Below are 17,368 nucleotides of genomic sequence, written 5' to 3'. Positions count from 1 at the left end.
ATTTCTCCAGCCCCACCCCTCAGCTTTTTACCTAAAAAGGGTCGAGGAACCTTTGGATATTGTTTATTCTACTGACTGCCTCATTAAGAACACCCCTTTTAAAAAAAACATGTCAAAGACTCCATCCACTCGAGTCACAGACTGTTCTCTCTCCTATTGCACGGCAAGCAGTAACGATGCACTAAGTCTGGAACCAACAGGACTCTGAACTAGAGGTCGACCGATTAATTAGGGCCGATTTCAAGTTTTCATAACAATCGGAAATCTGTATTTTTGGACACCGATTTGGCCAATTTTTTATTTTATTTTATTTTTTAAACTCCTTTATTTAGCTTGGCAAGTAAGTTAAGAACACATTCTTATTTTCAATGACGCCTAGGAACGGTGGGTTAACTGCCTTTTTCAGGGGAAGAACGACAGATTTTTACCTTGTCAGCTCGAGGATTCAATCTTGCAACCTTACGGTTAACTAGTCCAACGCTCTAACCACCTGCCTTACATTGCACTCCACGAGAAGCCTGCCTGTTACGCGAATGCAGTAAGAAGCCAATGTAAGTTGCTAGCTAGCATTAAACTTATCTCATAAAAAACAATCAATCAATCAATCATTATCACTAGTTAACTAAACATGGTTGATGATATTTCTAGTTTATCTAGCGTGTCCTGCGTTGCATATAATCGATGCGGTGCGCATTCGCGAAAAAGGACTGTCGTTGCTCCAACGTGTACCTAACAATAAACATCAGTGCCTTTCTTAAAATCAATACACAAGTATATATTTTTAAACCTACATATTTAGTTCATATTGCCTGCTAACATGAATTTATTTTAACTAGGGATAATGTGTCACTTCTCTTGCAACAGAGTCGGGGTATATGCAGCAGTTTGGGCCTCCTGGCTCGTTGCGAACTGTGTGAAGCCTATTTCTTCCTAACAAAGACAGCCAACCTCGCCAAACGGGGGATGATTTAACAAAAGCACATTTGCGAAAAAAAGCACAATCGTTGCACCGCCACTGTACCTAACCATAAACATCAATGTCTTTCTTAAAATCAATTCACAGAAGTATATATTTTTAAACCTGTATATTTAGCTAAAATAAATCCAGGTTAGCGGGCAATATTAACCAGGCAAAATTGTGTCACTTCTCTTGTGTTCATTGCACACAGAGTCAGGGTATATGCAACAGTTTGGGCCACCTGGCTCATTGCAAACTAATTTGCCAGAATTTTACCTAATTATGACATAACATTGAAGGTTGTGCAATGTAACAGGAATATTTAGACTTATGGATGCCACCCGTTAGATAAAATACGGAACGGTTCCGTATTTCACTGAAAGAATAAACGTTTTGTTTTCGAGATGATAGTTTCCGGATTCGACCATTTAATGACCTAAGGCTCGTATTTCTGTGTGTTATTATGTTATTATTAAGTCTATGATTTGATAGAGCAGTCTGACTGAGCGATGGTAGGCAGCAGCAGGCTCGTAAGCATTCATTCAAACAGCACTTTTGTGTGTTTGCCAGCAGCTCTTCGCTGTGCTTCAAGCATTGTGTTGTTTATGACTTCAAGCCTATCAACTCCGGAGATTAGGCTGGTGTAACCGATGTGAAATGGCTAGCTAGTTAGCGGGGTGCACGCTAATAGCTTTTCAAATGTCACTCGCTTTGAGACTTGGAGTAGTTGTTCCAATAGTTGTTCCAATGCAATAAATAGGTCATGGTGGAGAAGTAATTACAATATAGCAATTTAACACTGGAATGGTAGATGTGCAGAAGATGAATGTGCAAGTGGAGATGCTGGGGTGCAAAGGAGCAAGATAAATAAATAAATACTGTATGGGGATGAGGTAGGTAGATAGATGGGCTGTTTACAGATGGGCTGTGTACAGGTGCAGTGATCTGTGAGCTGCTCTGACAGCTGGCACTTAAAGCTAGTGAGGGAGATATGAGTCTCCAGCTTCAGAGATTTTTGCAGTTCGTTCCTGTCATTGGCAGCAGAGAACTGGAAGGAAAGATGACCAAAGGGGGAATTGGCTTTGGGGGTGCCCAGTGAGATATACCTGCTGGAGCGCGTGCTACGAGTGGGTGCTGCTATGGTGACCAGTGAACTGAGATAAGGCGGGGCTTTACGAAGCAGAGACTTGTAGATAACCTGTAGCCAGTGGGTTTGGCGATGAGTATGAAGTGAGGGCCAACCAACGAGAGAGTACAGGTCGCAATGGTGGGTAGTGTATGGGGCTTTGGTGACAAAATGGATGGCACTGTGATAGACTGCATCCAGTTTGTTGAGTAGAGTGTTGGAGGCTATTTTATAGATGACATCACCGAAGTCGAAGGATGCTTTGTTGCGATATAGGAAGCCAATTCTAGATTTAACTTTGGATTGGAGATGCTTAATGTGAGTCTGGAAGGAGAGTTTACAGTCTAACCAGACACCTAGGTATTTGTATTTGTCCACGTATTCTAAGTCAGAGCCGTCCAGAGTAGTGATGCTGGACTGGTTAGCAGGTGCTAGCAGGGATCGGTTGAATAACATGCATTTAGTTTTACTTGCGTTTAAGAGCAGTCGTTCTGCCTCTGAACAAGGCAGTTAACCCACTGTTCCTAGGCTGTCATTGTAAATAAGACTTGTTAACTGACTTGCCTTTTTAAATAAAAAATTACCTTGTACTCGGCACATTGACTCGGTACTGGTACCACAGGAGGTTGGTGGCACCTTAATTTGGGAGGTCAGGCTCGTTGTAATCGCTGGAGCCAAATAAGTGGAATGGTTTCCACGGTTTCCATGTGTTTGATGCCATTCCATTGACTCCATACAAGGCATGTAGGATGCATACAGGGATGATTTCTGTATTTTGAAAACTTGATTGCTGACAAGGAAAATATTTTTAGACTATGTCAACAATGGACTAATGAAACAAATACCCAAATATTGTTTTGGGGTGGAATTTTCCTTTAAATTAAGACCAAATAGACAATTTTGACTTTGTGGCTGTGGAATCTGTACAGATTGGAGGCCCAGCAATCTACGGTTCATTCATTCATTCAGTTTCTCAACACTCTCTAATGGTCATGGCTAGAAGGGATACAGTTTTTGTCAAATTAACCTCAAATGTTTTTAGCTAACCCTAACCCCTTTCCTAACCTTAGCCCAATTCTCCTAACCTACTATTTTAATGTTCCTAACCTGCTGCGTAAATTCTCCTAACCTGCTATGAAAAGACTGATCTGACAAAATCTGTATCCCATCTAGTTAAAATCCTCTCTCACCTGCTGGCTTGTACAGCTGTTTGTTTGAATTTGAATTAACTTAATTGACTGAATATTTGAAGCTGTTTGAAATGAACATTCCATTTTATTTAGTCATAAACAGCAAAAAGAGGGTTGACCACAGATTACTTCCAACACTGTAAACAAAAATCACGATAAATTAGCTAAATAGATGAAAAATATCTCCATAATTAAATATTTACATTTTGGTCACGCAATAGGTTGTATTTGTTTTATGGACCTGCCAATACTCAAGAGTAATTTGAAAGTCAAACATTGTTTTCCATTTTTGTTTTGACAATATCTTCATGCTGTAAATCACTGAAATCGTTCTCTTTCAATCCCCAAAAAGTCCAGTGCATTGCCTGCAAGCAGTTTGTCCTGAAAAGGAAAAGCAAACACATGAAAATTCATAAACCATCACGTTCCCGCTCTTATTCTTTTATCACAGACACTTTTTTTTGCAAGAGAAAGAAAGCACATTCAGTGTGTTACCTTACCTTTAAACCACCATCAAACTCTTTTATGGACTCTATTAATGTTCCTGGCTGCAGCTCACCCAGTGGGAATGGATAGTCTGTTCCTAACATCACCTTATCCTATGGAAGAAAATAATAAGAACTGAGACCGTAATAAACTCTTTTGTAAACTCTACCAATACAAACTTCAAACCTTCAAGCCTTTTTTAAACTACTTAGTAATGAGAAATATAATTTGTCTAGATCAGTGACGATAACTACATTGCCATTTAGAAATGAGACACATCACTGCATACCTTTCCAATCACATCAATAAGTAGCTTGAGGGCGATGGGGTCATGCACTAAGGAGTCAGTGTAGAAGGAGCCCAGGTATTTCCGTGGGTTGACTTTGTTATCCACAGCACAGAGGTCAGGTCGGACCTGGAACCCATGTTCAATTCGGCCAATAGTGAACGGGAAAGAACCCCCTAGGGAAAAAACGCCGCTTCACACGTCAATCTTTCAAGGGTGATTCTTGGATTCTCCTAGCTCACACTTTCACTGTTTACTGAATGTCATTATTTGTTCCTCTATATATTGTAAATTACCTCCATGAGCAAAGCAGACCTTCAACTTGGGAAATCTCTCAAAGACACCTCCGAAGATCATTGAGCAAATGGCCATGGTAGTCTCGGAAGGCATACCTGTACAAAAATTTAAAAAAAAGGTTACTCATTTGTGACAACGTCATCCAGGTAGGCTGTGACACGGCATTTGATTGATCAGAACAGAGCTGAGTCTTTACCCTATCACTCACCCACTAACCAGGGGAGCCAGTACTTGGCCATCCTCCCATCGATCTGCATGTCCCATGGGTGTACAAACAAGGAACAGTTCAGTTCCTCAGCAGCCTATAGAAAAGCGGGAATATCACTCATGATTTTCATAATCGACATCATTACACAGTCATGATGAATTGATACTCGAACATCAAATGTGTCTAGTTCCACTAATATCTGGTCCACAAACTATCTTAGGTGTAGTCTAGAAAGAGCAAGAGTATGATTTTCAATGGTGTTTCTATCTGGCTTTGTAACACTATAGCTGGAATATCATTAGGAATATAGCTGCCCATGTAAATAAATCAATTCACTTATATGGCTCTTACAGCATAGATTGGGTAGAGTTCGGGGGCGTTAAGATCCCAGGTGTTAATGTGTGAGCCGATCTGTACACCAGGGAAGCCCAGCTGCCTAACACAACGCTTCATCTCCAGCACAGCCAGGTCAGGAGCCTGCATGGGCAGGGTACCCAGCCCCACGAAGCGTCGAGGGTGGAGCGCCACTGTCTTAGCCAGGTCGTCATTCAGGATCCCACACAGGTCCAGGGTGTCATGAGGTTTGGCCTGTCACAACAGGGAAGTGAACCCAACACAACCAAAGCCTTAGTAATGCATTGGCAGCTATGTTTACAGAGAAGTAAGCACATCAAAGTCTTAGAAAAGGGAGAAGTGATGTAAAAAAAAAAACATGTCAGAGAGTAAAAGTAAGGATATATTTTTTTATTTTTGCATTGTAACTTAAAAAATACCATAATATATCTGGCACTAATAGTGGAATGATAGAGTTTCACAGTATTACTTACCCAACAGTGTTTATGATTGGCTGTAATATTCACCTGTTGATTTCTCCCACCAGAGCAGCATCTGTTGTCAAACTGGGAAAGCTGTTCTGACTTTTTGGCTGTGTGGTCTTGTGGAAATCGCTCTGTCATTTCCTGGTTGCTAAAATTCTACACTGTTCACTCAATTTCAGTGTGTGGTTGCAACCTGGTCTCAGAGCATTTCTGCTTATTTTGTATGTTAATCAGATGACGCTCCAATTAGTATGATATGTTACATATCATATGGTATGTATTAGTTTGTGAATGTCCATCACCTATTTCGTATGATAAATTGCGAATTATAATGTGTATGATATTTTATATGTTACATGTTACGAATTTGCAAAATGTACAATATATTACAAATTTGAAAAACTTTCAATATGTTACAAATGTGCAAAACCTATGGTATGTTCCAAATTCTAGCTAGGTGGCTAGGTGGCTAGGTGGCTAGGTGGGTAGGTAGCTAGGTGGCTAGGTATCCAACATCATTAGCTAGGCTAGGGGTTAAGGTTAGGACTAAGTTTAGGAGTTAGGTTAGATGGTTAAGTTTAGCGTTAGAGGAAGGCTTATCTAAAAGAGTTAAGGTTAGCGTTAGGTGAAGGGTTAAGGTTAGGGTTAGCTAACATGAAAAAGTTGCTAATAAGGTCAAATGCTAAAGTTGTCCATGATGATATTTGACCTCACAACATTCCCGTTATCTGCCCACCCCTCCCCTCCACCCCAACCTAACCTGTCTTATGTAACCATACCAAACGTAACATATCGTACCAATGGAATGTCTTGGATTCATGTACAGAATAAAAACAAAATGCTCGGAGACCAGATTGGTGAGAAAACAAGCACTGAATAGTGTAGGGAATCAGTGTACCATCTAAATCCTTGTGAAATATCTTTCAATAACAAAAAAATATTGTTTTTACAGCTGTTTGAATGAAGCTGGTGGACCAAAACCAAACGCTTCAAAAAGCCTTTTTGGTCCCCGAGCTTCAAACAGCGGTGAAAACTATATTTTTTGGTACAATGATTCCCTACAATATTCAGTGCTTGTTTTCTCACATAAACTGAAATTGAGCCAACAGTGTAGAATTGTAGCAACCAAGGAATGAGTGATTTCCACTAGATATCACAGCCACAAAGCCAGAACAGATTTCACAGTTTGACAACAGATGCTGCTCTGGCGGGAGAAATCAATAGGCGATTATCACAGCCAATCACAACACTGGCGAGTAAGTAATGCCGCGTTCAAAACAACCTGGAACTCTGAGAAACAGGAGGTCAAATCATGATGTCAGTGATCTTCAGGTCGGAAAGTTGGAGCTCTAGAAAGTTGGAGCTCTTTCCCGAGTTACCAGTTGTTTTGAACGCGCTGAGGTCAGAAGTCGGGGATTTCCGAGATCCCAGTTGTTTTGAACGTGGCATAATAGTGTGAAACTATTAGCGCCAGATATATTATGTACATTCTCTGAAATATCCTATGTGAAGCACCTTTAACAAAAATCTGCTGTTTATTTTTTCCCCTTGCAGACAGACTTACCCAGTAGTTAAACATGACAGGCACTGTGGACAAGGCTTGGACCGTCACCCCTAAAGTAGAGCATCATCATCATCATCATCATCATCAAAACCCACAACATTACAATACAGACTTACTTTACAGGCAACATGAATGACTCTGCCGGCTTCAAAATATGCTGCCAAGAGGATTTTGACATGAGGATGATATTGAATATGTGTGTGTATATACCATGTGCATCCATGTCCCGAATCCTTGCGGCTGCATCCCAACAGTTCTCCTGGATCACGCGGAACAACTTCCCGTCTTTCATCATTTTTGCTTCCCCCTAAAATATGGATTGGCACAAGACTCCAGAGAATGAAGGACACTTGATTTGTTCTTTTTTTGGTTTCTATGCCTTCCATTGTCTTCATTGCTTCATGCCTACAATTTCTGTTTGATGAGCAAGATGATGTGCCACTAGAGATTCTGGGTTTGAGTCCAGCCTCTGTTGCAGCCGGTTGCGACCGGGCGACCCATGGGGCGGTGCACAATTGGTTCAGCATCGTCCGGGTTAGGGGAAGGTTTGGCCGGAATCTATGTCCTTGACTCATTGTGCACTAGTAACTCCTGTGGCGGGCTGGGTGCAGTGCATGCTGACACAGTCGCCAGGTGTACGGTGTTTTCTCCGACACATTGGTGCGGCTGGCTTCCGGGTTAAGTGGGCGGAGGATGCACGGCTCTCTACCTTTGCCTCTCCCGATTCCGTACGGGAGTTGCAGCGATGAGACAAGACTGTAACTACCAATTGTGGAGAAAAAGGGGTAATAAACAATAGAAAATAAAAAAACAAGAACACTTCTATGTCATATAAGAAGCAAATCACTCAAGTGAAATTGAAATGTGTATGTGTAATCAGCCACCTGATGGCAGCAAAGAGAAACATTTGGAAACTAGAAAGGGAGTTGAAAATGTCTCATTGGCTATTACTTTACATTCAGGTGTCAACACACACAACAGCAAGTACTCACACACACACACACATAAGCTGTGTTTACAAGCAGCCCAAGGCTGATCACTAATTGATAATTTAATCAATCAGATCAGCTCTGAAAAATATCTGATGTGAAAAGATCTGATGTGATTGGTCAATTGGACCAATTAGGGTAACAAATACTTCAACACAGTCATAGTGACACACAGGTGTTGCTGGACCCAGCGGGTGTCAGTGCCTGTATGAAATCTTACTGTGCTACCCACTCACTACCCACAGGTGGCGCCAAGAGGGAGGGTTGGCTTTGTGTTAGCCCCGCCGAGAAACAGGCTTCGAGGCGTGACAACAATGTGATTTTTGAGGTATGGCAACACTAGACTAGCTTTGTGTGAATGAGATCTTGTAGAGAGCCCAGGAGAGCCTGAGTAGAGGGCTGGCCTGCTCATTAGGCAGGATTAGGTGGTCGCCTACAGCCACAGATTGACAAGGGCGGAATTTTCTGAGCTAAACTGACCAAGATGCACCTCCAACAATACATAAAACCTCACATAATTCTGGCCAAAATCAACAACAATTTCTCTCAACCAGTGGTATATGGGTTTTTTAGGGGAGTATTGATGCCACGCTGTGATAAGCAGTGCCCACTTTGTCAAAGGCAGTGAGGCAAAATATTTATCTTGTCCATTCTCAACGTGCCTCTCCAGGGTCCTCTTGGAGAGACACATCGCTGCAGCGCCCTACCAACATTCCGTCAAGAAAAAGAATGTAACATAAATCATGTAGCAGATGTAGCACATGGTAGAAAAGAGTATGTGGAGGTACAATGTAATGAGACGGACACTTTTTACATCATGCAGGTTTCTCCGACCTAATAGCCTAACCTAAATGATGCCCAATCAAATAAACAATGTGCTGACATGTTAACAGACAACATATCCTAAAAACAGGACACGTCAAAGTAAAATTGACAATATGGGATGGACAATCAGGCTACTGTTGTCCAGGAGTTTCATCCCGTGAACTAAAATATGATGCGGTTTCAGGTTTGTATCCTTACATTTTTTTACAAGCTGATCATAGCGAAAAAATAAAATAATTTTGCATTTCTCTCTGGGGAAACACATTGCAAATAGGCTCAGGATAACTCCTCCTGATAAAGTTGGGGAGCTGATATTCAGAGCTTAAATAGCCAAACTGATTAGTTGGAATCAGGACCAATCAAACCAATTCACATTTTATTTTTCACTTGCGCACGAACACAACAGGTGTAGACATTACAGTGAAATGCTTACTGACAAGCCCTTTAATCAACAATGCAGTTTTAAGACAAATAAGTGTTAATAAGAAAGTTTTTACAAAAAAAACTGAAGAAAAAAATATATAAATTTAAAAAATAAAAATAAAGAAGAAAAATAGAAAAATTATAATAACTAAGGATCATTAACAAAATAACAGTAGCAAGGCTATATACAGAGGGTACCGGGTCAGAGTCAATGTGCAGGGCACAGGTTAGTCAAAGTAATTGAAGTAATATGTACATGTAGGTAGAGGTAAAGTGACTGCATGGATAATAAACAGAGAGTAACAGCAGCGTAAAAATGGGGGTGGAGTGGGGGTGACAATCCAAATAGTCCAGGTGGCCATTTGATGACCTGTTCAGGAGTCTTATGACTTGGCGGTAGAAGCTGTTAAGAAGCCTTTTAGACCTAGACTTGGTGCTCCGGTATCGCTTGCCGTGCGGTAGCAGAGAGAACAGTCTATGACTAGGGTGGCTGGAGACTTTGTCAATTTTAAGGGCTTTCCTCTGACACCGCCTGGTATAGAGGCCCTGGATGGCAGGAAGCTTGGCCCCAGTGATTTTTCTGGGCCGTACGCACTACCCTCTGTAGTGCCTTGCGGTCGGAGGCCGAGCAGTTGCCTTACCAGGCAGTGATGCAACCAGTCATAAAGCTCTCGATGGTGCAGCTGTAGAACTTTTTGAGGATCAGAGGACCCATGCCAAATCTTTTTTCCGTCTCCTGAGGGGGGATAGGGGTTCTTGTGCCCTCTTCACGACTGTCTTGGTGTGTTTGGACCATGATAGTTTGTTGGTGATGTGGACACCTCAACCTGCTCCACTGCAGCCCTATCAATGAGAATTGGGGCACGCTCGGTCCTCCTTTTCCTGTAGTCCACAATTATCTCCTTGTCTTGATCACGTTGAGGGAGCGGTTGTTATCTTGGCACCACACTGCTAGGTCTCTGACCTCCTCCTTATAGGCTGTCTCATCGTTGTCGGTGATCAGGCCTACCACTGTTGTGTCATCGGCAAACTTAATGATGGTGTAGGAGATGTGCTTGTCCATGCAGTCATGGGTGAACAGGGAGTGCAGGAGGGGGCTGAGCACGCACCCCTGAGGGGCCCCCGTGTTGAGGATCAGCGTGACAGATGTGTCGTTACCTACCCTTACCACCTGGGTCGGCCCGGCAGGAAGTCCAGGATCCAGTTGCAGAGTGAGGTGTTTAGTCTCAGGGTTCTTAGCTTAGTGATGAGCTTTGAGGGCACTATGGTGTTGAACGCTTAGCTGTAGTCAAAAAATAGCATTCTCACATAGGTGTCCCTTTTGTCCAGGTGGGAAAGGGCAGTGTGGAGTGCAATGGAGATTGCAACATCTGTGGATCTGTTGGGGCGGTATGCAAATTGGAGTGGGTCTAGGGTTTCTGGGATAATGGTGTTGATATGAGCCATGACCAGCCTTTCAAAGCACTTCATGGCTACAGTTAAGAGTGGTACAGGTCGGTAGTCATTTAGGCAGGTTACCTTGGTGTTCTTGGTTACAGGGACTATGGGGGTCTGCTTGAAACATGTACAGTGCCTTGTGAAAGTATTCGGCCCCCTTGAACTTTGCGACCTATTGCCACATTTCAGGCTTCAAACATAAAGATATAAAACTGTATTTTTTGTGAAGAATCAACAACAAGTGGGACACAATCATGAAGTGGAACGACATTTATTGGATATTTCAAACTTTTTTAACAAATCAAAAACTGAAAAATTGGGCGTGCAAAATTATTCAGCCCCCTTAAGTTAATACTTTGTAGCGCCACCTTTTGCTGCGATTACAGCTGTAAGTCGCTTGGGGTATGTCTCTATCAGTTTTGCACATCGAGAGACTGACATTTTTTCCCATTCCTCCTTGCAAAACAGCTCGAGCTCAGTGAGGTTGGATGGAGAGCATTTGTGAACAGCAGTTTTCAGTTCTTTCCACAGATTCTCGATTGGATTCAGGTCTGGACTTTGACTTGGCCATTCTAACACCTGGATATGTTTATTTTTGAACCATTCCATTGTAGATTTTGCTTTATGTTTTGGATCATTGTCTTGTTGGAAGACAAATCTCTGTCCCAGTCTCAGGTCTTTTGCAGACTCCATCAGGTTTTCTTCCAGAATGGGCCTGTATTTGGCTCCATCCATCTTCCCATCAATTTTAACCATCTTCCCTGTCCCTGCTGAAGAAAAGCAGGCCCAAACCATGATGCTGCCACCACCATGTTTGACAGTGGGGATGGTGTGTTCAGCTGTGTTGCTTTTACGCCAAACATAACGTTTTGCATTGTTGCCAAAAAGTTCAATTTTGGTTTCATCTGACCAGAGCACCTTCTTCCACATGTTTGGTGTGTCTCCCAGGTGGCTTGTGGCAAACTTTAAACAACACTTTTTATGGATATCTTTAAGAAATGGCTTTCTTCTTGCCACACTTCCATAAAGGCCAGATTTGTGCAATATACGACTGATTGTTGTCCTATGGACAGAGTCTCCCACCTCAGCTGTAGATCTCTGCAGTTCATCCAGAGTGATCATGGGCCTCTTGGCTGCATCTCTGATCAGTCTTCTCCTTGTATGAGCTGAAAGTTTAGAGGGACGGCCAGGTCTTGGTAGATTTGCAGTGGTCTGATACTCCTTCCATTTCAATATTATCGCTTGCACAGTGCTCCTTGGGATGTTTAAAGCTTGGGAAATCTTTTTGTATCCAAATCCGGCTTTAAACTTCTTCACAACAGTATCTCGGACCTGCCTGGTGTGTTCCTTGTTCTTCATGATGCTCTCTGCGCTTTTAACGGACCTCTGAGACTATCACAGTGCAGGTGCATTTATACGGAGACTTGATTACACACAGGTGGATTGCATTTATCATCATTAGTCATTTAGGTCAACATTGGATCATTCAGAGATCCTCACTGAACTTCTGGAGAGAGTTTGCTGCACTGAAAGTAAAGGGGCTGAATAATTTTGCACGCCCAATTTTTCAGTTTTTGATTTGTTAAAAAAGTTTGAAATATCCAATAAATGTCGTTCCACTTCATGATTGTGTCCCACTTGTTGTTGATTCTTCACAAAAAAATACAGTTTTATATCTTTATGTTTGAAGCCTGAAATGTGGCAAAAGGTCGCAAAGTTCAAGGGGGCCGAATACTTTTGCAAGGCACTGTAGGTATTACAGACTCGGTGGGGGACAGGTTAAAAATGTCAGTGAATACACTTGCCAGTAGGTCAGCGCATGCTCAGAGTACACATCCTGGTAATCCGTCTGGCCCTGCAGCCTTGTGAATGTTGACCTGTTTAAAGGTCTTACATCGGCTATGGTGAGCGTGATCACACAGTTGATGAACAAAGGTGGTCTAAAGTTTTTTTTCACTGGTTGCACATGTGACATGCTGGTAGAAATGAGGTAGAACGGATTGAAGTTTCCCTGCATTAAAGTCCCCTGCCACTAGGGGCTCCACCTCTGGGTGAGAATGTTATTGTTTGTTTATGGACTTATACAGCTCATTGAGTGTCGTTTTAGTGCCAGCATCAGTTTGTGGTGGTAAATAGACAGCTATGAAAAATATAGATGACAATTATTTTGGTAAATTGTGTGGTCTACAGCTTATCATGAGATACTCTACCTCAGGTGAGCAAAACCTTGAGATTTCCTTAATATTAGATTTCGTGCAACAGCTGTTATTTATAAATAGACACAGACTGCCACCCCTTGTCTTACTGGGGGCAGCTGATTTATCTTGGACCAAAAACCCAGAGAGCAGTACGAGTCGTTCAGCCACGACTCGGTGAAACATAAGATATTACCATTTTTAATGTCCAGTTTGTAGGATAGTCTTGATTGGATCTGATTCATTTTATTATCCAATGATTGCATGTTGGCTAATAGGACTGATGGTAAAGGTGGATTACTCACTTGCCGTCAGATCCTTACAAGGCACCCCGACCTACGTCCCTGATATATTTGTCTCTTCTTCATGCGAATGACAGGGATTTGAGCCTCATCGGTGTCTGAAGTAAATCCTTTGCGTCCGACTCGTTAAAGAAAAAAACTTTGTCCAGTACGAGGTGAATAATCACTGTCCTGATATCCAGAAGCTCTTTTCGGTCATAAGAGACGGTGGCAGAAACATAAGTTACAAATGACATGAAAAAACACACACAATACCACAATTGGTTAGGAGCCTGTAAAACGGCAGCCGTCACCTCCGGCGCCATCTTCTCTATCCAGTCTGGACCAGCCTTGATCCATAATAAAGCCAATGCAAAAGTATTTTTAACAAACGGAGGGCCTACCACATGGATGGGCATTCATAAAATTCCATTGAGGGCCAACGTGGTAGGCCACACCCCAGTAAGCACGGGCCGACGTGGTAGGCCACACCCCAGTAAGCACGGGCCGACGTGGTAGGCCACACCCCAGTAAGCACGGGCCGACGTGGTAGGCCACACCCCAGTAAGCACAGGCTGACGCATTCTGGACATCATTTTTTGGTCCTGTCCGGACGGCCTTGATTTCCATGTCCACGGACGTTGGTTTTTGGTACGATCCGACCCAAATCTGAACATATCATAGACGTCTTTGTTTGGTTCAGATTTTGTCCGGTCTGGACCAGCCTTGTTTTGTCCCAAACATAGACGTCTATAAATGACAGCTATTTAATTTTCTTTCAGAACTGAAAATGAACCTGATTTCAACGTCTGAAAAATACATATTTTCTACTTTTATTCAGAACTGAAAATGTATCTGATTTCGACATCTGGAAAATACGTCTTTTCACTTTTAATTCTGATTGAAATTAAACCTAATTTCAACATCTGGAAAAGTACGTATTTTAGAAGTCTTTTCAACATAATTTTGCTTACTGATACTATTCTAGTAGGGGAGCCAATGTTTTTGTCTCGTCTAGGGAGGCAGAATGGCCAGGACCAGCCCTGCCTATGTAGTAGCATTGCAGGCCAAGGTAACTGCTGTGTGTGGCATTATCACATCTCATGGAACATGGGCAGGCAAGCTCTCATAACAAGGAGTTAGATCACATCTCAATTCAGTGAGAACAATGTACACCACATATACAAATGGCAAGTACACTACAGCTCCATTCAACTTTGAGGCTGTATGCTTGATACACGGACTAAATAGGCTGCATGCTGTATAACGTGAAATCTGTTGCTAAAGTCTGTAATTAATGATGCATCAAGTAAAGCATTTAATTCCCATTATGCTGTAGAATGTGCACATTTGATCAGTATATGGAAAGGTAACCGAAAACATATTCTTTAACATTCAATGTTTTTTCCCCCCATTTTTTTTCTATTGTGTTATTGAATGTACGTTTGTTTATCCCATGTGTAACTCTGTGTTGTTGTTTGTGTCGCACTGCGTTGCTTTATCTGGGCCAGGTCGCAGCTGTAAATGAGAAGTTGTTCTCAACTGGCCAACCTGGTTAAATAAAGGTGAAATTTAAAAAAAGATGTGTATATATATATATTGTACTGTACTGTTGAGTAACCTTGAGACTCACCTTGCAGTGATGGTGAAGCTGGATAAATCCATCATATCCATATCTCTAAAGAACAAATAAAACTGTCATTAGAGGGGGTTTATGCCATCATGATAATGAATAGTTCAGTGTTTTGCTAAGCATAGGACATTTTGAATTTCCTGATGTTATTTTAAAACATTCACAAAGTCGTATCTCATGGCTCGCATGTATCGAAAGCTATAACTTTCATTGCTTGTCATTATGCACCTCGGGGTTCTGCTTGTTACGCACAGTAGGCCTGCAGGGATCAAAAACAGACCAGCCAATGTCATAAGCCATTTTAATGGGAGAAAATTACCTATGAACCACTTTCACAACAAATGGGAACAGAGACAGAAAGGGAGGAATCGGGACGCAATCAACACCATCCCATTTCAGTTCAGTGATATGCATACGGATGAACCCTGAAACAGCCCAAAATGAGTAATAATATCCATCCCATAGGATCAACATCCTCCTCAATTTAGACTGAAGATAGCTTCCCTGTATGAATACTAAGTGGGTTACATGTCCTTGAACTTGCCACGAACCCCAATGCAATTCCTTTATGTTTGAATACAGTTACATTTCCTCCATCCATCTCAACAGTGTTAGACTGCTTGTGGGATCAGGTAGCCTAGCGGTTATGAGTGTTGGGCCAGTAACTGACAGGTTGCTGGTACAAATCCCTGAGCCGACTAGGTGAAAAATCTGCCTTGAGCAAGGCACTTAAACCTAATTGCTCTGGATAAGAGTGTATGACAAAAATGTTGCTGTTGTTTTATGTAGGAGTGGCATGGGTCTTGAACAGGTTGCAGCCGTTTATCTGGTCCTAAGAGTAATGGGTCTAACTTCAATAAGGAAAGGAATGGAATGGGATTTGTTCACTCATTTTATTCATTGAGTCCACAGGTTGGCGCAAAATGCACAGGGCATAACACATGATATCTCTAATGCAGCCATGTTGTTTAACAACACTGTTGTAATCATGTCTGTATAATAAACTAGGAGTGGCATGGGTCAATATTTTATTATTTTTACCATTTTTATTTTACCTTTTACCTTTATTTAACTAGGCAAGTCAGTTAATTAAGAACAAATTCTTATTTTCAATGACGGCCTAGGAACAGTGGGTTAACTGCCTGTTCAGGGGCAGAATGACCGATTTTTACTTTGTCAGCTCGGAGATTCAATCTTGCAACCTTTCGGATACTAGTCCAACGCTCTAACCACAAGGCTACCTGCCGGCAATATGATGCAATTGGAGTCATGTTGACTATCAGGGTGGCCGGGCCTCTGTCCTGACTGACTCCTGTTGCTCTCTGTGGCTTTCTCACCCCCACAAATGAACATTTGTTCCCAGGATAAAACATGGTGTTTGTTCCAAGTGGCTCCCTATATAGGGCACTACTTTTGATTTGGACCATGATTCCCACAAGTCGTAGTGAATGTTGGGAACTTGGTGTCATTTGGGACGCACACATGAACAATCATTAGCTAAGGTCAGGCCTATTGACAAAAAGACCGCCTTTAAAGGACTGGGTCACTGCCAAGCATTGATTAATGTTTAACAAGTCAGTGCAGAGGGGTGGTAAATCTTCTCACAGGATTTCCTTACTGGCTGCATAGAAAATATAAAACCATTTCTTCAGAGTTCTCGATGATATTCTTGTTAGTTTCAAATTAACATTCTTCATCAAGGACTTTGGCATTCTGACAAACACAGTTATAACATGTTACTTAAGTCATTCGATGTCATTGTGCTAAAATAAACTGATTCTGTTTGTTGTTTAGCAATGTGTGGTGGGTGTCATAGGCCTTCATGATTTTGCTCTAAAACTAATGGTATGTTTTTTTGCCAGATGCGAGGACTCAGTAAAAAAAAAAAAAAAAACACAATTAGATAACCAGATGTATTGATTGAGACAAGATATAACTTCTAGATCCACTACAGCCTGTGCAGTGCCAAGCAGTGAGCGCATTCGGCAATGTGCGCGACTGTGCATAATGGCATTATGTAAATCAAACGTCAGGTAGACTATTAATAATGCACCATGTACCGGGCACGAGAAGTAGCCTGATAGATTACATCCTTTCTATTTAATTTAAAAATATATAAAGTTGTCAATGCATCTTGTAAAGTAGTATGGTATCACAAAGCCTACCTCTTTCAGATTGGGCCATTCCTTGGGTAAAATGTGATTATGAATATCAATCTTCATCCTGATCAATCTACTACGACAAGTGTTTTTCATACAATTCGCCTAATGTGAGACAGGTAGTAAACGGTGTCTATCATGATCATTGAGCAAGGTTATTCTCCGCCCTACTGCCCTGCCCCCTAACACCCCAGTGAAAAGCAGGTGAATGACTGACAGGGCATAGTCTCTTCTCACAGACACCGTGCCAGAGACATGGGCGGACTGGGACAAGAAATTGGCATTTCTAACACACCGGACCATTTTTTCCTCGAGACCTCCATTATTAGCCGGATATTGTTGATTTTGAGGGAAAAAAAACAACAAGTCAGACCAGCCCATCTGGCATTTGGGCAAATAGTTCTAGGGCCAGACCGCTTCTAGACTCACAGACATCTCATTTATGGATGGACAGGGTTTTTACACACAGCACCCAAAGAAATAACTGGGGCTG

The 17,368-nt window shown here is 41.9% G+C and overlaps 1 protein-coding gene across 1 annotated transcript; it reads right to left on the bottom strand.

Annotated features, from left to right (window-relative positions):
* Window positions 1-3,339: 3,339 nt before the first annotated feature.
* On the bottom strand, window positions 3,340-17,089 carry acmsd (aminocarboxymuconate semialdehyde decarboxylase). The gene is made up of 10 exons (XM_021579716.3): window positions 16,882-17,089; window positions 14,717-14,761; window positions 7,144-7,240; window positions 6,934-6,983; window positions 4,903-5,139; window positions 4,552-4,645; window positions 4,343-4,438; window positions 4,050-4,222; window positions 3,775-3,873; window positions 3,340-3,655 (listed from the first exon to the last, which is right to left on the bottom strand). The coding sequence occupies exons 1-10, from the start codon at window positions 16,969-16,971 to the stop codon at window positions 3,593-3,595; spliced, it is 1,044 nt and encodes a 347-aa protein (XP_021435391.2). The 5' UTR covers window positions 16,972-17,089; the 3' UTR covers window positions 3,340-3,592.
* Window positions 17,090-17,368: the final 279 nt, after the last annotated feature.

This window comes from Oncorhynchus mykiss, chromosome 22 (assembly GCF_057628025.1).
Source record: "Oncorhynchus mykiss isolate SJ-2025 chromosome 22, ASM5762802v1, whole genome shotgun sequence".
Lineage (NCBI taxonomy): Eukaryota > Metazoa > Chordata > Actinopteri > Salmoniformes > Salmonidae > Oncorhynchus > Oncorhynchus mykiss.
Note: the sequence above shows the minus strand (reverse complement) of the source record. Positions and strands in the feature narration are given on the sequence as shown.

Bases quoted from the DNA above. Each gene is read 5' to 3' on its own strand.
- acmsd (XM_021579716.3), bottom strand. From the start codon at position 16,971: ATGAAAAACACTTGTCGTAGTAGATTGATCAGGATGAAGATTGATATT. The intron at 4,646-4,902 runs GTAAGAGCCATA...GCTTTTCTATAG, and splicing joins AACTCTACCCAATCTATGCT to GCTGCTGAGGAACTGAACTG. The intron at 3,656-3,774 runs GTAAGGTAACAC...TTTCCTTTTCAG, and splicing joins AGTTTGATGGTGGTTTAAAG to GACAAACTGCTTGCAGGCAA.